Source organism: Nelumbo lutea, chromosome 6 (assembly GCF_056320005.1).
Source record: "Nelumbo lutea isolate HS-2025 chromosome 6, American lotus-T2T, whole genome shotgun sequence".
In the NCBI taxonomy this organism is placed as follows: Eukaryota; Viridiplantae; Streptophyta; class Magnoliopsida; order Proteales; family Nelumbonaceae; genus Nelumbo; species Nelumbo lutea.
In genome coordinates, this window is record NC_142689.1 from 61811429 (window position 1) to 61836499 (window position 25071).

The 25071-nt window shown below is 39.0% G+C and overlaps 1 protein-coding gene and 1 pseudogene across 1 annotated transcript in view; one reads left to right on the plus strand and one right to left on the minus strand.

Annotated features, from left to right (window-relative positions):
• Positions 1-7501: 7501 nt before the first annotated feature.
• The window catches only part of LOC148849180 (Tetratricopeptide repeat (TPR)-like superfamily protein), a 35953-nt gene continuing 18383 nt past the window's right edge, over positions 7502-25071 (minus strand). Inside the window, exons 2-6 of the mRNA XM_088948818.1 lie at positions 17641-17894; positions 8805-9005; positions 8586-8676; positions 8215-8485; positions 7502-8109 (exon numbers count right to left, since the gene is read on the minus strand). Coding sequence (XP_088804944.1) covers positions 7774-8109; positions 8215-8485; positions 8586-8676; positions 8805-9005; positions 17641-17894 — 1153 coding nt within the window. The 3' untranslated portion in view covers positions 7502-7773. The remainder of the gene's footprint in view (positions 8110-8214; positions 8486-8585; positions 8677-8804; positions 9006-17640; positions 17895-25071) is intronic.
• Positions 18298-20123, plus strand: LOC148849181 (2-alkenal reductase (NADP(+)-dependent)-like; annotated as a pseudogene).

Genomic DNA, 25071 nt, shown 5'->3' on the forward strand with positions numbered 1-25071 from the left:
TCCAAACCCACACATATGTGTCGCCTACATAAAGCATTGTACGGGCTTAAACAAGCTCCAATGGCCTGGTATCATAAACTCTGTGGTTTTCTTCTACAATCTGGTTTCCATTGCTCAGTAGCTGATTCATCGTTATTTATCAAGCATTGTTCTCATGGCATTCTCTTGGTGCTTGTTTATGTTGATGATATAATAATCACTGGCTCGCACTCTCTTGAGGTCACAAAGTTGATATCTGAATTGGGGAAGGCTTTCTCTATCAAGGACCTGGGCCCTTTGCACTATTTCCTTGGCATTGAGGTTACACACACTCAGTCAACTCTTCATCTCTCTCAATGCAAGTACATAGTGGATCTTCTTCACAAGTCAAACATGGCTGACGCTAAGCCCATCAACACCCCCATGTCTGATCCCTCCTCTTTATCCAAGAACTCCGGTGCCCCATTCTCCAATCCCTCTGATTACAGAAAACTTGTTGGAGTTCTCCAATATGCCACACTCACACATCTAGAGATTGCATTCACTATCAACAAGCTTTGTCAATTTCTTCATCAGCCCACTAAAGAACACCTTGTTGTGCTGAAAAATGTTTTATGCTACCTCAAAGGAACCTTAGATTATGGGTTGGTGTTCCACAAATCCACTTCCTTGGAATTGCATGCTTACTCAAATGTCGATTGGGCTGACTTGCCTAATGGTCAGTGCTCTCACTGTGGATTTTTCATTTTTCTTGGGCCCAATTTGATCTCTTGGATGTCCAAGAAATAGGCCATTGTGCCTCGATCCAATACAGTGTTTGAATATAGAAGCCTTGCTACTGCCACCTCTGAATTACTTTGGCTTCACTCTCTCTTCACTAAGCTGCAAATACCTTCACCCTATCCACCTACTCTTTGGTGTGACAACATTGGTGCAACCTATTTAACGACCAATCCTATGTTTCACGCACGGGCAAAGCACATTGAGATAGACTTTCACTTCATTTATGAACAGGTTGCTCGTGTCAGCTTCAGGTTCAATACATCAGCACCACTAATCAGTCGGCTGACATCCTCACTAAACCTCTTCTGGGTCCAAGGTTTAGCATGCTATGAGACAAGTTAAAAGTGAAGCCCTCACCTTCAACTTGCACGGGGATGTTAGCCAACCAACCCGATAAGGATGATTAGTGTTTGAGTTTATCTCAAACACTAACTATTTGTTGTTGTTGCAAGATAACATCATTATCTCTGTCTTTATCTTCTCTGTATCTTATCCCCTATAATCTGCAACTACTTTTGTCTTTTTTGATGTGTGTGTGTGTCTATATATATATTTCAATGAATAAATCATTCATTCGACCAACTCTTTTATGAACCCATTGTCATCGATCAGGAAGCTAGTTGATAACTGCATAGGACTCCAATGTTTTCTCATTTTCCATGTTGTTGGTGGTGGGACTGGCTCGGGTTTGGGCTCCCTACTACTTGAAAGATTCTCAATTAATTATGGCAAAAAATCCAAGCTCGGCTTCACGGTATACCCATCCCCTCAAGTTTCAAAATGCATTCGTGCTTGATGACCTCGCCCACGCATTCGACCTTTGCAGTTCCAAGGAAGATAACAAGAGGGAGAAGGAAGAGGAGAGCTCAAGAAAAACACGAAATCTACTCTCATTATAAAAAATTAATAAAACAAAAAACACCATTGTTGCTTCTCATCACTTGTCGCTCTATATAAATCAGACCAATTTGTTTTGTTCCCAAATAAGCTCAAAACCTAATTTCTATAGTTTTAGGGTTCTCTAAAGCAGAAAGAGAGAGAAAGTACAGAGTAATAATGGAGGGTAAGGAAGAAAGTTGTTCCACCGCCCAACCGTCGTTGGTACACACTCCCTCTCTCTCTCTCCCCATTTTCCTCTTTTATTTAGAAATTTTGAAGGAGAATAATGCGTAAAATAGTCGTTTTTCTCTCTGTTATACGTTAATGGCAAAGAGGTTTTTGACAATTGCTAGAAAACTTAGGGATATTCTAAGACAATATGTAAATTGCAAACATTAAGGGTAGAGTTAGTCAATTAGCTAAATCATAGGGGTAGTTTAAGAAACTTGCCCTTAGTTAATTTGCAACATCATGTCTTCCTTCTTCAAATAGAGAATAAAATGATTTTAAAGAATTGTTGCTCATCTTTTATTAGGGGCAAGAGTGGCATTTATGTTTATATTTTCTGTAGATTGTATTGGTCCAAACAGTTCCTAACATCAAAACTATCAATTTCCACTTCAACCTAATGGAAGGTAGATTAAGTAATTCAATTTCGAACTATAGGGGGTGTTCTAGTCAAACACAAACTACAGGGTAAGTTCTAATAAATCCATAAAACTACATGGGGTATGTTAGTAAATGACCCAAAAATTTTGTATAGAAATTATAAGTGTAAATTGGTGAAACCTCCCTGAAGTTTTGGACCTTTGCCAAAATCTCCCATGGTAATTGGTAATTGCAATCGCCTCCCTTTCTATACAGTTGTAAGTAAACCCTCTCTCATAGAATCCACTAACAAGAGGCATGAAAATGTCCAAAATGCCTATGCAGTTATTGTTGAGGTTAGTTTCGACGGATAACACAATACAAACTTTATAAACAACAAAAATGGCAATATTTGAAAGTCATCAATGAAATCAGGGTCATCGGTTAAGCATCTTGGACGAGTGCAATGCCTATTAAAGAGCAATAAAGGGTTAGAAAACCGAGGGTGATATCACAGACTAACGACTCCAATGTTCACCCGTTCCTCAAGGCCAATGGGATCAAAGTAGAGCTGTAAAGCGGGTCGTGTTGGGCTGACACGACATGGCCCATGCAAAGTGCAAATTGTGCCATGAAAGCCCGCGGGCCGTGCCTCCCTCCCCTGGTATATTTTAGGGGGTCAACCTGGCATGGCCCATGGCCTGAGCTCGTACAGGCCTGTTCCATGCCGTGGGTCTAGGCCGGGTGGGCTACAGGTTGTGTCGTGGGCTTGGGCCTGGGCTAAACTAAGCCAAAGAAGCCCAAACTTTTTTTTGTTTTTTTTTTTTTGAAATTTTGATTTTGATTTTTTATTTTTTGCTAAGTAAAACTAAAATACTTAATTTTCCTTTAGAAACAAAATGAAAAAAAAAATACTAACCAAAATATTAAATGGGCAACAAATTAGAAAAAAAAATAGAAATTTTATTTCATTTAATATATAAAAATTACAAATTGAAAATAAAATTACATTGTTGAAAAAATAACAAATAATTTAAATAAAATTGAAAAAACTACTTCATCTCCTTGACTTCAATCATCTACTTCATCAAGTGTAGTAATGTCATGCCCTCCTTTGTCTTGTAATTTATCCTCAACATCCAACAAATCTTTAAAGTAGATGTCTTTTTCATGTCTCTCATGGAAGAGAAAATGTGCCCAAGTGGCCAATACCACCCTTAATACTGAAGCTAAGGTCAATCTTACATTTTTGGCAAACAGCTCTTTTTCCCTTTCCTTCAACCTCCTCCATTTAAAATACTTTCCAAATCAGGCTAGTGAACTTACTGTCAAGGAATTTGTTTCGGGAAGAGGAACCGGCCATTTTTTAATTCTAAAAAAGTAAAAATTAATTTAGTCACACTTACCTAGATGGTTGGATTACCGATTCAGAATCTCAATTTGGTTTCAAAGGTTGAAGCCTCAAAGGCCAAAGCCTCCTAAATTGCTAAATGTATAGCACTGACATCATGAGATGAGCGACTAAGAGAGTATGAGATAACGAGAATAAAAAAATTGAGAAGAGAATTCAGAATTGCTGAATTGGTGTAATAAGAATGGTGGAGGATATGACTATTTATAGGAATTGAAAATAATTCAATTGCCCAAAATACCCTAAAAACTAGTCGCTTTTTAATTGTTGAGAGCGATATTTTGATCATTATAAAGTCAGTTATCACTTTATCCAAATGCCCCCAAAGCCCCAAACTAGCTGTTATATTATAGGATATAGCTATTGGAGAGACATTATTGCCTTTTTTTCTCCCCCTAAAATTAAAATACATAAATACCCCCCAATTTATGGATCTAGATCAAAGCACGTGGCTAAGCTTACAGGACACCTGTTAACGCATATTGACATATCTGGTGGACACAATAGGGTTATGGGCCCCAATTTTTTACCACTTGAGTTTGTGATGATGCCAGGTGGTCCTTCTGCTAGTGCCACTTGTACCCAGCTCAGCAGGATGTCCCCATCCGAGCTACACTTCGGAAGGGATGACATCATGATGAGGTGACTTAATTGCTTTCAATGAGGTGTTTGGCCAAGACCTGTTCGATTTGAAGCGCCAAGCTTATTTTAGTCAATGCCACGTGTTGAAATATGATTGATGGCATCATATAAAAAAAGACAAATTTAGAAAATAATTTAATTATAAAAAAATAGATTAAAGGATTTGGAGTAACAAATCGTATGAAGAGAAATTTTAAAAAATAAACATTTTGCTGGAAAATAATTACTTGGATAATTTGATTATTTTCATGACTCTTTTCAGAGGATTCTAGGAAAATTAGAGAGGGTCTACTTGCACTATATCAGAAAGTTAAAAGAAATGATCGAAATTACCACACTTAAAAGGAGGGTTTCCAGCAATTTACCCAAAGTATAACCAAGAGTGAAATTCCGAATCTCCTACACTGTTTTATCTTTTTTTCTTTCTTGTACTTCATCGAGTTCATTAATTCTGTGATGGGTTTTCCTCGGAACAAATATAAACAAGTGGCAAAAGTATTATTAAATTAGACATGATGTGAAATTGCACTTAAAAACATGACCTTCCATGTTATTCAATTCCATACCCAACTAAAAAAAAAAAAAAAAAAACACCAAGAGAAGGCAGGGGTCAAGAGACGGTCAACAATCAACAATCAACATAAATATATAAATATTGACCATCATAAAACATCTAATGGAAATGGGGTTCCAAGAAAGACAAAAATTGGAACACAAGATCGCTGAGTTTTGAAACTTGTTGGAGATGCAGACAGCAGTATCCCACCAACGAATGGCAATTGGTAATGTTTATTTGCTCCTTCATTCATCACACGGCACTTCACTCTCCATCGTTTTATTTTTTAATTGGTACAGGCTATCCATCCAGTCATAATCAAGCTTTCGCTTTTACCAGCTGCTCCACCCAAGATAAGATTATTATACTAATCATTCCATAACTAGCTAATTCCAAGAACAAGTTTTCTTGTCAGTTAATACACGGCATCTCTCTCTCTTCAAAATTCTTGTTCCTAAGAACTAGACTCACTAGAAAGCTGCCTACAACAGTGTACCATATATATCTACAGTCAAGACCTCACTCATGGATGAACCTTGTTGTAAGATGTAATGCATGATGGACCACCACCACCAACGCAACCAGGTCCAGTAGCAGTGTGTGACTGTTTGTGTATAAGCGGTCATGGGCAAGGATTTTCTGGATATTAACGTCCTTGTTTCAACACTCTGGTCGGAGACCTTAGGTGGGCCATCTCCTTTATTTATTTGCACCCGTACGAACAACCCCATTTGGCCTATCACCTCTCGTTTTGTCGTCGTATTGAACAATTTGAACGTTTGAACTTGCCTGTATCTCATCTGAGTTTGTTCATACTTGATAATTTAATTTAATACTCATCAATACTCAAAATCTCTAATGCCCCACACAATTCGTCATAACTCAGTAACGTACCACACCACCCATTACAGCTTCTTTTACCGATGACCACAAAAGTCATAACGGCCCACGCGGTGGAATGAGCTGTGGACATGGACAGAGTACACAGTGAATGTGATTTTACGTAATCATACTAGTGGCCCTTCACTCGATCATTCTGAAATTCTGAACCTCCCATCAATTGACACTCCACTTCGTCTGAACCTCTCTGTTGGCTTCCTCCTTTACCATACACACCAGGCAGACGGTAAAAAGAGGCTAACCTTTACCAGAAAATCATTACCGGTTCTGATTTTTCTGAACCCCACCAAAGAGCAAAAAGCCACCAGATTATAATTCAAGAGGCTCGAATGAGCTTCAACTTTCAACTCATATATAACGCGGATGGGCGTAAATGGTAAACCCTTCTGTCAATCAGTTTCAACAGAATTTCTGAATGAGTTTCATCTCTCTCTCTTTCCATCCGTAATTACAAAACTTCTGAGTGTTGTTCAAGGAAATTGATTTGGACACAAAGGAGAACATCCCTTGGGGCTCATCTCATCATCTCCTCAAATTGAAATCTTGATAGCTGTGGTGGAAATGGTGGATCATCAAATAAGTGATGGTTCTTTTGGATGTTTTAGGCTCTATTATATTAGGAGATTTAATCAAGTAATACACTCCACGGACATACTCAGGACTTCATTATGGACGGTGGTTTGATGATCCCCAGCCCTAGATTGATTACTAGAGTGCTGTTTGGAGTTGATGCTGTTTTTTGGAAAACAACGCCATATCAGAAAAAGTGGTGCTTCAGAAAACTGCCACTTATTTGGTACTGTTTTTTTTTTAAAACATTCCTTCAAACAACACTTGGAAATTGTGACTGTGGTCTGAAAAAATGTCAAATTCAATGTTTTCTCAGAAAACAGTCCATTGCTGCCAATGGTGCAATGATGTAGCATTAATGTAGTATTATCTTGTGCATTGGATAATATGAATAATGCTAAAAATGATTTTACAGCACTGGTACCAAACAAAACCAATGATGTTTAGCACCGCTTCCAAACAAAACCATTTTCTCAGACATGCCCAGCACCGTTTTCTGTGTTCCCACTTCCCAGCACTGATGCCAAACACCTAGTAGATCTTTAGGTTCTGTACTCAGCTTCTGCGTTTAATGCAGTATTGTTTCATACTTGCCAACCTAAAAAAACCTTCATTTAACATTATTTATCATAAAAAAAAAAAAAAACATTACGTGTAAGGTAAATAACATAGTGGATCACATTAGATATTAATCCTACAAGTATTATATTTGAAGACCCAATTAATTTAACGCTAAATCAAATAAAAATGGATAAAACAACCAATTCTTTTTTCAATAAATAACAGTAATTTCAATTATAAATGTGTTTTCTTTACTAAAACAATGTAAAGACTAGAATTATTAAGCAAGAATACCAGCACGCTTGCATATTCTAATTACCAAGGGCAAAGTAGAACTTTGCATAATAAATCATCTAGACTAAAAATTGTTAAAAAGAAAACATTTTATCTTCTTTTTTTAGGCAAAAGAAAACATTTTATCTATGAATAATAGGAACTACGCATAAATAATAAAATCTAAATTTAGCATGGCTATTGGTTATTTATTAGTCCGGTATCTAGTTGAAAAATGCTGAGATAGTGCCATACATGTAAGCACTATACTTCTTATGGTCATGCATGATCTTCCACACTAGTTGGAAGAACTAGGATGTGGACCCAGACAGGAACATTATAAGGTGGCATCAGGAGCATAAAGATGAAACATAGTTCCTTTTTCCTTTTTAGTTTGACAACGTAAATAAACTACAAGGTAGACAAAACAAATCTTCCAAGAAACTTAACTCGAATGACAACATCCAAGATTCATCTATGAAAACACAGAACAATCATCTAGTACATAGTAGTGCTTACCATCATGGAAAGGATCCATATTTCAGACAAAATGAACATGTTTTGACTAGAAATACCACAGTTCCACTAAATTACATTAGGGGATATAGACATGGACTGGAATCAAAAGTTGTCAAGAGACAGTGCTCTCATCTTTATCCCCTGACGAATCCATTGAGGCCTTCTTCATAGCGCTAGCTTCCACACTGCTTGAGTTCACCGATGCTCGCTTCACACCTCTTCCTACCACACCAAGATGTGTGACGCCCCCAACAGGTCCAGCACCATTTGTATGAGCGGTGGAAACAGTTGGAGAGTCAAAACCCCCACCGCTATTGGAAGTACCCAGCTGTGAAGAGCCCATCACAGTTGAACTCTTCAGACTACTTGTTGCCTTGGCAGAAGCCATTTTAAGGATTTCTGAGAACAGAGAGGTTGGATTTGATGCTTGCTGCTGCAAATCCTCAAGCTGCAATAGCCAGATAACATCTCAAAAATAAGATTGAAAGGATTTAAATGAAATAATGAATAGAAATTTCATGACATCTAACTAGTAAATTAGAATAAAACTAACCTTTTTCTCCAGCTCACCAGAGAGTCCATTAAGTGTCTCGATCTCAGTTTCCTTATCTGAGACAAAAGAGTCAGAGTGGGAACCACTAGAAGAAAGTTGATCCATCTGATTCATGTCTGAAACCATTGTCATTTCCGTTCCCTTCAAGCTCTTCACTTCATCCATTAACCGCTCTACCCGAGCCTTACAAACCTTTATGGCCTTCTGGCAATATGGAATGGCTTCTTGAACCTTTGACCCAACTTCCAAACACAAGCATATCCTAAAATTTCTGTATATTAGTTAAGATTCAAGCAAAAGAACACCCTTTTTTGTCTATTATCACTGTGTGTGTCGAGGGGGATTAAAACAGCACAGCAATCAATGGATACAATTCAGCAATTTGCCGGTTGTCCGGTTCAACCAGGCGCTCCAAAATTGACAGTGCTTTCAGATAGTCACTTATAGAAGTCTCAATGTCTTCTGCAGGATGGAAAAAAAGCACACACCAATACACACCGTCACTAAGCTATTTCCAATCACTCCTTACTGATTTAAGGGCAAAAGAGACAAATCTAAGAGCTTAAATATCAAAAGAAGGGAATGTGCACCTCTCTCTAGAGAAACCTCCCCTAGAGCTGATAATATGTCAACTTTCTCCATTGTGTCACCCAGCTGCTTCTCAGCAATTGCCCTTGCAACATCTAGCATCTTCCATGCCAGATCCAAATCTGACTCATCTTCATCTGCTTCAGCCAGGTCCTCATCTTCACTTTCTGCATCATCTTCTCCCTGGTCTTTCTCAGTAGCACCTTTCCCCCCCAAAGAATCAATTAGCATTAACATCAATGAGAAAGTTCACAATTTGAGAGTAGACAAACTTTATGCAATATGCAGAAGATGCTAGTGAGCCTCCCTACTTAACCCCACCTATTTCTGCCACATGGAGGAATCATGAGGCTGATCAAAACCATCTACCAGAAAGGATACTTACTGGATCACTTGTGTCCAATCCAACTGTATACATCAACTCTATATCCAATTTTCTATTGGAGCATTGCCCAAATGATCAAAGCTGCTCAACCTGTTAGCATTTAGGTTGCGTTTGATGGGGCTTAAAATAAGTGCTTCTGGTACTTACTGTGTTTTAGAAAGCCAAAACCACCCCAAAAAGCGCTTGGTATAAAAGCAGATCCAAAAAAGCCCATTAGAAAAAGCAGTCTGAGCAGCTTATTGCTTCTCGCTTCTTGCATTTTCAAGATGAGCTTAATATGATTTTCATCTCGCTCTTGCCCATTTATACTTTAAATACCAGAAGTAACCTTGGTCAATAAAAAACCCTCACCCCACTTTTTTTTTGTTATAATATTGAAGCAAAAGCTATTCCGACAATTCCACCTTATACATTTTTCATTTTCTAAATTTCTGTATTATTGAATCAAAAGCTTCCAGTTTTTGTGACATACCAAGCATGAATCCTCCATTTTTTTTCATTTTATTCAAGCAATTTATGGGCTTAAATTGGTCTTTATGTGTGTCTTTTAAGTCTACATGGAGGGTAAGATTGTTTTTATATTGACAAAAGGCCCATTTTGAACCAAGCAATGTTTTCAAATAAGCACTTTTTTCATTGGAAAAAGCAACTTACACCAAGCACTTTTTAAGTGCTTTTTTAGAAGCACTTATCAGAAAAGCACTTCTTAAAAAGCCCGTTCAGAGCCAAGAAGCCCCACCAAATGCAGCCTTAGGATGGAATTACACATTAAAGAGTATTTTGAGAACTTGGCAAAGTATTTCAGTCTCAAACTTTTCAAATGAACAAAGAATTCAGACAGGAATTTGCAGGCTCCATTGGGCCAAAATTAATTTTCCATGTGGAAAATTTCTAGGTCACTAAAGGAAGTTAACTACATATCCGATGAGATCATACAGAAATAAAGCTGCAGAAAACAAGCTTTCTTTGACAACACCATCTTGCAACACAAGGTTATTTAACCAAGCACATTTCTTGGACAATGCCATCCTTGCAAACTCAAAGTATTTAAATTGAGGGGCTATTTGCAAATGAGATTATTGTAAAGTCAATCAACTAAAATAGGTTCTCTGCATACTTCCAGCGTGTGTATGTAATAACTGGTAAAACGTTTTTGGCCAATGCCTATTTTTAATAAAGTAACCATTTGTAAATTTCAAGGATAGGCATAACATAGGTAATGTTTGCTTCATTGCTCAACACAAGGAAGCAAGCATTCCGCTAAAGTGAAAAAGTTGGTGGCCCTGGATTTGATGAATGGGGAGGCAACCGAGGACCTAGTGAAGCAGATAATGTTTCTTTTATACCTGTGAATGGCACAAGCAGCAACAATTCCACTAAAGGCAACAAAACAAAACAAACCTGGGCCCATTGATTTAGAAGGCACGCCTCAGGAGTGCCTAGGCACACAGGCAAGGCACATATTAGGGTATGTGCCTCGATCAAGTCCTAGGCGCACCCCTATCAAAAGGCACATGCCTGGTGTGCCTAGGCGTGCGGCTTTTTAAAATTTTGTGCTTTTTGCTATTTTCTGAGCCTAACGCCTTTTTAAAATTCTGTGCTTTTTGCTATTCACCACTCCATTGGTAGGAGTTATTGTGAATGAGGTAAACAAGCTGAAGAGGTGTGTCTGGTGGGTGGGTTTATCAACTTGGATCCTGAAGAGGTACATGTTCTGGGGTGGGCAAAAATGAAGTGGCAAGATATGCACGCTTCAATGAAGTTAGGAGACTGAATGGCTAGCTTATTCCTGTCCATGTTGAATAAAAAGATGCTTAAGCTGTTTTGGAAAAGGAATTAGTTTCCCCACCAAGATTGGATACTCAATGAGAAGAAACTTTGTTTGGGTCAATGTCTTTGCATTCGGTACACCCAAACCTTTAAAACAATTGGTAATGTGTGTGGTCGACTCAAAAAGTTTTGATTATCAGACCAGAAAGAGGTGACAGTTACAATTCGGGAGAATATTATTCAATTCTGGGGACATCCACTCAATACCAGTCTAGATGGAGTTATTTTTTGCAAGTAAAAGATCAGAGTTACAAAAATTACAAAAAGCCAAGGATGGGAATCACAAGGCTAGTCGTGGAACGAGACTCAAAGGTAGTCATTGGATGGCTGAAAAAAAAAGGAAGAAGGGCTGAAAATAATTTAGGAATTATTTCAGACAGTTCAGGTTTCTGTCAACACAGATGTATATTCAGGCATGCTATGTTAGAAGTTCTGCAAATGGTTTGGCAGATGGACTTGCTAAGCAAGGAGTACAGACATCATTTGTACTGGGCCCATTTTTAACTGGGTGATGGGTTGTATTGGGTTTTAGTTTTAACAACCTCTGGTTGTAATCTTTGTCCTTTTTAATTTTAATAAAATTTCTGTGTTGTTGATAAAAAAATGTTGGGAGATTATTTTTGCTTGTGTTCTTGTGGTTAGTAGCTTTCGAAGGACCAGTTGATTAATACAATTATACTTTACCTTTTCTCAAAAAAAGAAACTAGGAGATTCCTAGGTTTCTCCATTCTCATGGTTGAGCTCAGCCACCCACAGCCTTCAAAGACTTGGGAAAGTACAAACAAAAGCAAAACCTTCTTAATCGACCCATTCCCTTAAGTTTCAACATCCACCTCACTTGTCTAGAGAGAGAAACTTATCTCTAAATCTTCCCTACCAAACCCTGATGAAAACCAAATCTAATTCAGCCATCCCCCATATCTAAGGTTCCTTTTCATCCCACTTAAACAGTTTTCAAAAATATCCACTAAAAACCCTAATTCTCAAAAATATCTAATTTTAAGAACTCGTCGTTTTGTGCAAAATCTTCTCAAACCCCTTCCAAATCCAATCCCCTTCTTTATTTCACTTGTATAAACCTTCCTCTGAAACAGTTGGAAGAAATCCCATTCCAATCTTGAGATATTGATTTTTTTTCTCTATAAATTTCTGCATATTACAGGAATTTCAGCATTAAAATATTTTTCTAATCACTTCATACAGCCTTATGAGCTAAATGAGAAAGTGAATTGGATGAACACTAGCCAACTTACCTGTCTACTATTTGTCAGTTTTCAAGGCTCCAGTCAGCGTTTGCAAAAGCTTAGAGAAGATGATGAGGGATTTCTTGTGGGAACCAGGGGAGGAAAAGAAAAAATGTAGGATAAGTTGGGAGGTTGTGTGTAGGAACAAAAAAGGAGGATTGAGCATTACTTGGGAAGTGGTTATGGAGATTGCCTATGGACAGGGACAAATTGTGGGCTAAGGTGATAGTGAGCATTCATGGGCTCTTGGACAATGGATGGGATGCTGGTCTACTGCCTAGGACAACCTGGAAGACACCTTGGAAGGCTATCAGTGCAATTTTAACTACATTCATCCCCTACATCAGGTACAATCTTTGTAATGGTAATGGTATAAGATTTTGGGAACATATATGATAGGCACCTCCCCCTAAGGATCAATTTCCTTCGCTGCATGCCCTCTCAAGTCTTAAAAATGAGCCAATTTCCAAATTCTGTGTTCAATCTTCTTCAAATAGTGGGGTTAATTGGGATTTAGGTTTCCGAAGGGGTATCAGAGATGAGTTTCAGAGTGTAATTAACCTATTACAGCTGTTGGAGGGAGTTTTTCTTGATCCATCTGAACCAGATAGTCAAATCTGGACCTGTACAACCTCTGGCTCTTTTCTTGTGCTTCTTTCCTCAAAACTTTGTTACAGCCCTTCCCTAGTATTCTGCTTTTTTTTCCTGTGAAAGAGGAATGGTGCAGACCTGTCCCAACAAGGATTGCGGCTTTTTGTTGGGAAGTTGTACATGGAAAGATTAATACACTTGATCTTCTTCAAAGAAAACGGCCCAATTTGTATTTATCCCCTCATTGGTGTGTCTTACGTTGGTGGTGAGAGTTTATATCACTTATTAGTCTCTTGTTCTTTCACTACTTCGGTTTGAGAATGGTGCTTCTCTTTATTTGGGTGCAGGCAAGGTTTTAAATTTCGAACCGTATCGGCCGATATGTATCATTTCGGAAGAGTTTTGATACACGGAACATGTATAATTAGATGGTTTCGCATTTTTTCATCCATATCGGACTGTTTCAGGTATGCATCGGCCGATACGCATTATGTATCAGCCGAACTTAATTTCCCTCTCTTTTTTAAATTTAAATTTAATTCATCTCTTCACTCTCTCGTTAATATCAATTTTAATTAAGCCTTTAGGTTTGAGATGTCACTAAAAGCTAATATTATTTAATCAAATGCTCATTTGAGTTACCTTTAATTACAGCATTTAATATGTCATTAAATGTTATTTAAGTCAAATAACTTGTTAAAATTACAAACCGAAGGTAACAAGTTTCAAACCCAAGTCATTTGCTTACATTAATAATTAATTAACCATTATGCCAACCTTAATTGCTTATTAAACCAACATGTTTTTTTATACTTAAAGTAATCTTTCTTGCCTTGGTGGATGTTTCCCAACAAATGCTAAAATTTGATTATTAATAGTTATATAATAATAAGATGAATACAAATTATATTGATTTATTAAAAATTAAGGTATATATTAACTTGTATACATAATAAATATTATCTAAATCTATATATAATCAATATTTACAAATAAATGACTTCAAAAATATTAACTAATAAATATTAGTATATATACAGACACGTATATTTTAGTTCTATTATTTTTTAACGGTTACTAATTATATCTTGATACTCTGTGTATCTTAATTTTTCGTCCGTATCTATGTGTTTCCAAAGCATATCTCGATACGTCTCTTAAAATTACCTTTCCGATACACCTTGCGTTTCCGTACTTTGAACCTTGGGTGCAGGTGGATCCCTCCTGTGAGTGTACGAAGCATGTTTGATGTAACTGCATTTTCATGGCCAAAAAAGAAAGGGAGAACTATGAGGTGCATAAGAGCTGGCTACCTTATGGACAAATTAAATGAATTTTTGAAGCAATCGAAATTAAAGTGGTGCACTGGCTGAAATCCCTAAAAGATTTCTCTAGTGTTTCAGCAACTTATATATTGGGGAACTGGAGGGCAATGGCGGATTCTTCCACTGTTAAGGCTGTCACAATTCATCATTGGAGCCCACCAGACAAGGGCTTTATTAAATTAAATTTCGATGGTAGTAGCATAGGGAATACAGGTCGCTCCGGCATTGGAGGTGTATTTAGAGATGAAAGGAGAAGAATTATTGCACTATATTCCGGGCCGGCAGGGGAATGAGACTCGTTGAGGGCAGAAGTCATGGCTGTAATGCAAGGCATACAAAGGGCGGAAACTATGCACATCAACAAACTAAGTGGAGGGAGACTCAAAATTGGTGATCAACTGGCTATGGGATGAGGGAGTGAAAATGTCGATGTACAATAGAAAGGAAGAAATTCAGATGGTTAACTAGAGACATGGAAGTAAGGACAGGGTAGGTCAAGCGGAGTGCAAATGCCATAGCTGATTCATTAGCTAAGCAAGGGGTGGAGAGAGATTCATTGTGTGGGATTTGGGGTTTTGTGGGGAGAGATAAGAGTTTTATCTCTCATGAAATTAAACTGTTTTAACAGTCTGTACTTGCCACTTCCTTCTCAGAATAATAAAATTGATGTTATTGGTAAAAAAATGGATGAATAAGAACCTATGTCTTGCAAAACACTGTCAATGTTGGCTAATGAATTTCAACTTTTAATGTATTTATGCATTAAAGCCCATGGCTATGTATACAGTATACCCAGCAATACTTCACTTCACACTAATCCACTTATTCCAGCCACATGGTGAATCCTGTGGAAAATCCAGAATGTCCATCACATAATGGAACTTCTGGATTAGCCTCCTATCTAGTCTCACTATCCATATCAAATCTATTACCACCTAACATCATAGATTTGCTAACTATTGGGAAAAAAACATCATACATTAGCGTAACTGATAATATCATTCAAAGTTTAATATGTTATAATTTGAAAATTGTATATGGGCCTTATGGTGAGTATATATTTTTGAGTAACAGGAATATGTCATCAAAATAGAAAGTCCACATTGCTCACCAAGGTCACAACAGGCCCAAGAGCACAGAGGTAGCTCCTATAAGCATGGAATCCAATACAAAGAATTTAACCTATTACAAATTACAACCTGGCCCAAGACACTGCTATTCTAGCTTTTCCCTTGCCATCCCTGCCGTTGCTAATGAATCTGCCTTATGGCGAGTAAATCAGCCTTCTATTCTTTTTAATGGATAAATAATCATAGATTTCATGATTTACTCTAATAGATGCATGATGAATCAGAGTCAACGTTACCTGGGTATGGCAGGGCAACTTGGAGCAACGTTGTCAAAATCTTACGATTCACAATTTGAATCATGAATCCCAAGGGTTTCAATTCAAATCTTATGTCTGAATCCTTTTCTACAAAAATCTTACGATCTTTGTTTGAATCCTATGATTTGATTCATAAATCTTACGATTTTATGATTCACTGTGATTCAAATAAATTCAATTAAGAATCAGTTCTCTACTTGTTTTTTTCTTTTTGGTTTAGGTTTAGTTTTGCCATGGGAGACTTTTTTAAAGCCCTTACTAGAAAATGACTTATTTACATTATCCAAGACTAGAAATTCAGTATATTTTCTATCATATGTTAAGTTAAAGGGCCCTTGTATTTAGATTTGTTTGATTTTCAAGTCAAACAAGATTATATTATCTTAGGCTTCTATTGTATAAGTGGTAAATTATATTGTTTTAAGTATATATATAGTAGATATTGATCAAAATTTGGGTAAAATCACTTTCCTATCTATATTTAGCCATTTAATATATCTATATTTAATTTTTTGACAAGTTTGTATAAAATATAAATAATCTTACGATTTATGATTCAAGTCACAATTCGATTTGATTCGATTCAACTTTCTCTACGATTTACGATATGACTACAATTTTCAAAACATTGACATGGAGCACCACACCTTTCCATTTAGGAAGTTTAAGTGTCAGATAGGGGTGTGCAAATCAATATTTGATATGTCTAAGTAGCATGATTAAAATTGGAAGACTATATACATGTCAGTATGCATTGCTCAAGTGTTTTTTATAGCAAAATAAAAATTGCATAGCTTGAGATATTCATGTTATTCAGTTACTATATACTGTAGTTGGTAGGTGAATGACATAAATTCTTCAAAATGCATGCAGCAAGAAATGATGTAAACCTACACGAGGACAACTACAAACATATATAGTTAATGCATATGCAATTTCGACGTGCATGTAAATGCCCATCATCTAAACATGAAGCAGGGAGAAAAGAGAATTTTTCATTTGGGGGGTGGGGCACACAATGCATGTCAAAAGGTTTTGAGATGCGGGAGTGTCTCCAAGGATGGGGGGTGCGCCTCAGGCACACAGGCGAGGTTCATTTCAGGGTATGCGCCTCGCCTAGGAACTAGGCGCACGCCTGGTGTGCCTAGGCGTGCGCCTTGCGCCTCAACCCAGGCGTGCGCCTTTTGAAAATTTGGCACTTTTTTGCTTTTTTTTAAGATAACAGCTGAGTCGGGGGCTCCGCCCCCGGAGCCCCGTGCCATGCCCCTCAAGGCAAGCCCAAACAAGTCCATGTTAGGTCCTAAATTCTTAGTTTTCACACAAAAAAGAATGATTTTATAGTTTTAATTGCTTTTTAAGAAGACATTTTATTAGGATGAATGAATGAAAAACATTACCAAACGTGGACTTGTTTGGGCTTGCCTCGAGGGGCGTGGCACAAAGGCGGCTCATAGAATCAAGAATGTAATATTTTTTACATTACATTAGCTATGTAAAGTACTACAATTGAGTGAAAAAAGAGATTAGAGGTTTTACAAGCTTGAAAATGTTTTATATGTTTGGTTTTATTTTTAAAATCTCATTTCAATATGCTTTACATCTTATGTTTATGTATTTTAATTTTAGATAATGGGTTTTTTAAAACATTATTTTAAAATTTAACTTTATATTTTTTTAGTAATATTGTGTTTAATATTTTTTGAATTTTTTGGCATTTTTTTATTTTTTAGCAAATTTTTTGTATTTTTGTGCCTTGCTTCAAAAAGACACGCACCTCGCCTTGCGCCTTGCACCTCAGGCACAAAACACTGGATGGGGGGTGGGCCACCTCCTATCACCCTCCAAGAGGTATGTGACCCCTACCAGCCCCCCACTCCTCCATGGAAGCATGTCCATGTGAATCAACATGCATGGTGATGTCTAACAAGTTCATTAATGTATACATCCAGATAACTTGGATAATCTAATCCAGAAATGGAGGGAGGCAGAAACTGATTTTAAACAGTAAAAGCATTTTAGGAACATAACCAAAGATGCATCCAGAAACGAAAAAGTCAAAAACAATAAGGTACTAACCATCATCTGGATCTCCTTCATTGTGATTCGAATCCCTATCTTGTTTGGCATCATTAACAGAAGATGAGGAACATTCACTACTTTTTGCATCCTTAGCAACTCCATTTCTACTAGAATTCTGCTGGGAATCGACCTCCTTCTTTGGAACAGTAGCTAAGGGATCACTTTCTTCTTGTGCTTTGTATAACAAAGCACATCCATACTTATAGTAAGCAGTGGCACATTCTGGAGCAAGTTCACCATAATGTGCAACCCTAAGGCAACAAAAAAGAAGAAAGAAAAGAAAAAAAAATCAGGAGAAAATAACACTTCTCAAACCACATACATCCTGCTCTTATTAATTCCTTTTGAGGCCATAAAAAAAATTAAAAAAAAAACATTTGGCTCAAATTCCTAATGGTGGACTAGAGGTATAAGGAAAATGGCTCTTATGACCTAATGAAATTAGGATGGAAATAATAAATGAAGAGACCAACCTTTGGATATGATGAAAAAATATTTGAAAGAGAAATTTTTTAACAGTAAAATTTCAAAGTATGCATCATGGGCATATCATGGCATTGCCAACCAAAAGGAAAATATAACAAATATTAGTTGGTAAATAGGAAATGGTAAAACATGTAATCCATGGAATAATATAAATGCTAGGCAAAATAAATGGGGATCAAAATCAAGTTAATGGTAAGGTCAGTGTGTTGGTAAATAATTTTTCGAGAAGAAGTATGGCATTATATTAAAAGATAACAAAACATGTACAAGTTGCTGTACACAGGACTTACAAAATCTACCCCTGCAGCACTATGATCCCAACCCCTGGTTTACAAAATGGTTTCGATATACAAAATAGAAACCACAATTTGTAGTTTTAAACAACTTGTGTATAGCTAGCCACAAAAACATTGTCCTAGCATTCCTTTCTCGCCACGAGCACAAAAAAAAAACATATCCAGGATCAAATTCCAGGCCAGTCTTCCCCTTTTAGACAGCCCTTCTATCCACAACTCTTCATGAACTCCTCTACTGAACCCAAGCAACACCCCTTCAAATTTGGATTCAGTCCTCACAAAACCATCCATACTGCCTTTCCCAGCTGTGTATTGGAAACATCTCTCCATGAATAAAAACATACAAGTAAGGAGATGTTCCCAATGCACAGCTGGAAAAGGCTGTGAGGACGGTTTTGTGAGGACTGAATCCAATCTCCATCCCTTCACCCCAAAGAGGTTCCAAAATTTAGACCAAATCTCATTAGAGAATTTGCAATGCAGCAATAAATGGTCTACAGATTCCATATGCCTTTCACACAGTACACAGTCGACTGGATCTAACGCCATTCCTCTTCTCACCAAATTGGCATTATTAAGTATTCTGTTTAAGTATGCAGACCACACACACAAAAAAAAGCTACCTATGTGGGGACATTCTTACACCAAATGATGTTAACTTGGACTACCTGCTCATCAGAACCAAGGTGATTTGCAAAGTAAAAATGCAAAGGGAGAAGAGGTGCAAAACAAGCAGGTTTTACTAAGAGACTACATTGCTGGATTCTCAAAAGAGACAGGCATGGCTGTTTTTCTTTACTGTTTGACAAATCAGCATCCGGTTGAAGGTGCCCAAAACTTCCAAGGTGGCTTTGGTGAATAATCTCTACTTATCTTGTGATCCCTACATGTGAATCCAAATGGCAAGGCACAAAACTCCAAGCTACTTGTTTTATTTGAGCCTGGTCTGCCTATAACCGGACTTGGTGTGTCTAATATATTGGATTCTGATAACCCAGCCTTCAAAGAAGGTGATTTTGTTTGGGATTAACTGGATGGGAAGAGTACAGCCTCATCACAATGCCAGAATCTCCGTTTAAAATTCACAACACTGTCCTTTTTCTTATTGCACTGGAATTCTTCGTATGCCTGGAATGACCGCTTATACTGGTTTTTACAAGGTTTACTCTCCTAAGAAAGGAGTATGTAATCATATCAGCGGCATCAGGTGCAGTTGACCAGCTTGTTGGACAGTTTGCCATGCCAATGGGTTTCTTTGTGGTTGGAAGTACTGGAACCAAGGAAAAGGTTGATTTATTGAAGAACAAGATTGGGTCTGATTAGGTATTTACCTGAAGGCACTGACATATACTTTGAGAACATAAGAGGTAAGATGCTTGATGCAGTTCTCCTCAACATGAGACTTCACGGCCACAAGCTGCATGTGGGATTATCTCCCAATATAACCTACATAAGCCTGAGGAATTTCACAATTTGTTTTGTCTTGTCATCAAACAGATCCGCCTGGAAGGATTCCTAGTCTTTGACTATTATCCCCTCTATCCAAAGTCTATGGAGTTTATTCTCCCATATATCAGAGAAGGGAAAATTGTCTATGTAGAAGAAACAGTTGAAGGTCTTGAGAGCAGGCCTACGTCTCTGATAGGACTCTTCACCAGGCACAATGTTGAAAAACAAGTTGTGGTTACTCGTGAATAATCAGTCACTGCATAAGTCTTCACCCTCCATGGTTGGTTGGTTTAATTTTCTCTCACTACAGGAAGCATAAAACTTTCAATCTACAATATGTTTGTTTTACTCCAAAATTTTTAGTGAAGATTTTTTTATGAATAACAGAAAAGTTTCATTAATAATTAGAGAAATGAGTACAAAGAAGAAGGGGAGAGGTAAACCCTTTTAACCCTCCCCTAGGGAAAACAGCAAACAATTTACAACATAGCCCAAAACATTTGTTCCCTTCCCACCCCTTGCTCAGCAAGAGTTTCTGCAAAGAAGTTGGCACTTCTCTTTACCCACTGTATCTGAATATCCAAAGCTTGTGCTAACTGATTGAACAATCTTTTTTCATTAACATACTTCCATAGACCACTATCTTCTTTTCACAGCCAGCTAGTAACCAGTTTTGAATCCCCTTCAACAATAAGTTTGCGACAGTTCAACTCCTTAGCCTTCTTCATAGCCTCCATCACTGCCAAGATCTCAGCCCAAAGTGAGTCACAAACACCAATAGGACCAGAAAATAGACCAATGGCTTTGCCTTCTTCATTTCTAAAGGCTCCACCAGTCCACCTATACCAGAAGGCCCTGGGTTATCTTCACTACTGCCATCAAAGTTCAGTTTAACAAACCCAAGGGCTGGTGGAGACCAAAGGAGAGTAATTTTGGTCTTCGCAGGGGCTCAATCAGCCACATCCTTCCAATTCCTTGTGATCATATCTGTGGACATACCTTCAAACAATTCCAGAGATTACACATTTACACCCACTGCACCACTCTAATAATAACTGCCTCAATAATGGTCTCCTTACTCCTTTCCTTGTTAGAAAAAGTTCTTGAGTTCCTTTCTTCCCAAACTGTCCAGAAAATAGCAGCTCCAAACACACCTCCATAGAGTTCTACCCTTCTTCTTTGTCAATTTGAAGAAAGAAGAGGCAAAAAAGCTGTTACAATCCATTTGTCGCATGTTGGTAGTATGGGATGCTAATGTGAGATATCCCACATCAGTATTGTGGGATATTGTTGTGTGGTATATTATGTGCTTGGGTTCCCTCCCTCTAACAGTTAGTTTTTAAGGGTGAGTTCTCCTAAGGCACATATCAAATGGTATCAGAGCCTACACCATGCCTCCCAGTTGCAATTGTGTGGCACAGGTGGTGACGTCAGTATTGCAGTGCTCGATCAAGACTAGGTGGACTAGTGCAAAGCCAGCCTGTGTGCTGGAATGTTACAATCCATTTGTCACACATTGGTAGTATGGGAGGCTAATGTGAGATATGAGACATCGGTAGTATGGGATATTGTTCTGTGGTATATATGTGCTTGGATTCCCTCCCTCTAACAACTAGCTTTTAGGGGTGAGTTCTCCCAGCACACGTATCACAAGCTTTGTACATCCAGTGGGGGGTCCACCTACAATCAAACAAAGAGAAAAACCAAATGCAAATATCTGAAACAAAGGGCCAGGCAATGATTTAAAAGGCACACCTCACCTAGGTCCTAGGTGCAACACTTTCAAAAGGGGTGCACCTAGTCCACCTGGTGCACCTTGCATTTCAGCCCAGGTGTGCACCTTTTTTAATTTTTTTGCACCTTTTGTTCCTTTTTGAACCTAATGGCTGGGCCAAGGGCTCCACCCCCAAACCCCTGACCAAGCCCCTCAAGAACACTCTTATTTGCTAATGTTGTTCATTCATTCATCCTCGTAAAATATCTTCTTAAAAGACCGTTGCATTATAAAATCATTTATTTTTGTGTAAAGAATAAGAATTTAAGACCCTGACATGGATTTGTTTGGGCTTGCCTCAAAGGGCTTGGTACAAAGGTGGCTCATTGAATCAAGAATGAAAGATGTTTTACATCACATTAGCCATTTGAAGTAATGCAATTGAGGAAAAAAAAAAAGAGATTGTGGGTTTTACATGCTTGAAAATGTTTTATATGTTGCTTTTTTGGAAGGATTACTGGTGCGGGGAAGGGTTTTGAAGAAGGTTGAAACCAATGGCAGAGACGGGAAGATTCGTGACTGCAACCAAGTGGAGACGAGAGTTGCAGGTTGAAGCTAAAAAGTTCGTCTTGGAAGAACAAAGAATCAAAGGACAGTGGTCTCTGAAGATAAGGGAGGAGAGAATGGCTATGGTTTTCTTGGTTGGAGAAGCCATGCAATGGCTACAAGGTTTTGTTGATGGAGATATACTATCAGTGAAGAAACAAGGGTGGAGAAGTTCGATGTCGTCCTTGGACCGGCAATATGAAGCAGTCCTCAAATGGAACCAAAAGGGGTGGTTCGTTACAATCATATAAGTGTTTCAAGGAGGGAGAAAACAAATGTTATGTGATACGCTCAAGTTATCTAACAAGAGGGAGAAGGATCTAGAATAAGGAGAAGAGAGAGAGAGAGAGAGAGAGAGAGAGAGAGTTTGTTTGCAGAAAAGCCAATGCCAACTCCATTCATTCAGGCTATATTTATAGCCTTATGGTGCTACAAACTGGGAGTAGAAATAGGAACTACTGCCCCTTAATCTTAGGAGCTTATCAACAAAAAAACAGAATGCACTTATCTAGGAAACAGAATGCACTTATCTAGGAGCAGAATTGAAGACTTGTCTATTCTAAAAGAATTAAAACTAAATGGATAAGGCTTATCCCAACTAAGAGCTAACATGACCGGGTCTTCTGCTGCTATCCACTTTGACCGGGTCTTCGGCTGCTGCATGCATGCACGTATCATTCTCCTCCCCCCCTGAAGGACCCTTGTCCGCAAGGAAGTCGGGATAAGCTTTTCTGAAGCGCCATTCATTCTCCCAGGTTGCATCCTCAGCTGGCGCCCCAATCCATTTGACCAAGACTTCGGATTTTGGGCGGTATTTGCCCTTGTGAATAATACGGCGATCCAGGATTGCTTCCGGTTGGGGTAGGATGGTCGAAGTATCCGAGATTGGAGGAAGCTGAGTGGAAGTAGGGGTGATGGGTCCCAAGTGCTTCCGCAGCAAACTGACATGAAACACATTGTGGATTTGAGAGCCGGGGGGCAAGGCTAAGCGGTAGGCTACTGGATCAATCTTCTCAATGATTGGGTACGGCCCAAAATAACGTGGGGCGAGCTTCATGGAACGCCGAAACGCCACCGAGGTCTGCCGGTAAGGCTGTAGCTTCACATACACGAAGTCACCTGCTACGAACGAGACTTCTCATCGGTGCTGGTCCACTTGACATTTCATCCGGTTCCGGGCTACCTGGAGGTTATGTTGTAGCTCGCGTAGGATGATGTCCCAGTCACGCAAGTATTCGTCAACTGCCCCTACTCCAGCTATACCCGGTACATAGGTCAGGAGACTAGGGGGTGGGATTCCGTAGACTGCTTCGAAGGGTGTCATTTTGGTGGAAGAGAGTGGAGGTGTTGTAGCTGTATTCTGCCCAAGGAACCCACTCTACCCATTTTCGCGGCTGGTCACCTGCAAAGCACCGTAGATATTGCTCCAACGTCCGGTTAACAACTTCGGTTTGCCCATCGGTTTGGGGGTGGTAACTGGAGCTCATACACAATTTCGTCCCATGCATCTGAAAAAGTGTCTGCCAGAATGAGCTGATGAATACCTTGTCACGGTCGCTAACAATGGATGTTGGTACTCCGTGTAGGCGGACAACGTTGGCAACAAATGCCTTCGCGACTGTGGTGGCAGTGAATGGGTGTTTTAAGGGAATGAAGTGGGCATATTTTGTCAACCGATCCACAATTACCATGATAACCGTGTACCCATTGGAGGAAGGCATTCCTTCGATGAAGTCCATGGAGATGTCTGTCCACATTTGAGTAGGAATTGGTAATGGCTGAAGCAATCCCATTTTGAAGCGCTGACATACGTCACATTGTTGCAAGAACTCCTTCACCGTCCGACACATGTGGGGCCAAAGGAAGCTGTGCTTGATGCGAGAGAGGGTCTTATGAAACCCAAAGTGTCCCCCTACAGGGGATGAGTGGCAGTCCGCCACCACCTTTGAAATCAAGGTGGAGGTGGGGCTCAAATAAATCTTGTCCCCCTTGAACCATACCCCATCCCGTTGAAGCAACTTGTGGGAGGGTCGCTTTTTCATCAATTCCCCATAAAAGGTGTCTTGTTTGACCTCTTCTTGTAGCGTCGGCCACCAGTTTGCGTGTGGTATAGAGATGGAAAGAAACTGAAATTCAGCCATACGTGACAAGGAATCCGCACCTTGGTTCTCAGCCCCTTTTTTATACTCGATCTCATAGTCGTAGCCCAGTATCTTTGGCAGCCACCGCGTTTGTGCCGGTGTTGTTATCCTCTGCTCGAGTAAATATTTAAGACTTTTTTGGTCGGTGCGGACTGTGAATGGTTTCCCAAGCAGATATGGGCGCCATTTCTTAACGGCTTTGACAATAGCTAACATCTCCTTCTCATAGGTGGATAATGCCAAGGCTGAACCTTTCAATGCTTCACTGAAGTAGGCCACCGGTCGGTTTTGCTGGATGAGGATGGCGCCAATCCCGGTTCCACTCGCATCGCATTCAATCACAAACCGTTGGGAGAAATCTGGTAGACGTAGGATTGGCGGTGAAGTGAGTGCCTTCTTCAATTGCTGAAAGGCCAGCTCTGCTGCCTCGTTCCATTCAAATCCCCCTTTAGTCAACAGTTGGGTTAAGGGAGCTGCAATGCTTCCGAAGTCGCGGATGAACTTCCGGTAATATCCTGCTAACCCGAGGAAGCCACGGACCCCCTTTGCTGATGTCGGTGTAGGCCATGCGAGAACAGCTTGTATTTTGGTTGGATCAACGGACACGCCTTGTTCTGAAATCACATGACCCAAGTACTCGACCTGCGAAACCCCAAATTGACATTTTGACATTTTTGCAAATAATTTGTTAGAGGATAATACAGTTAGAACAACTCTCAAATGAGATAGGTGGTCT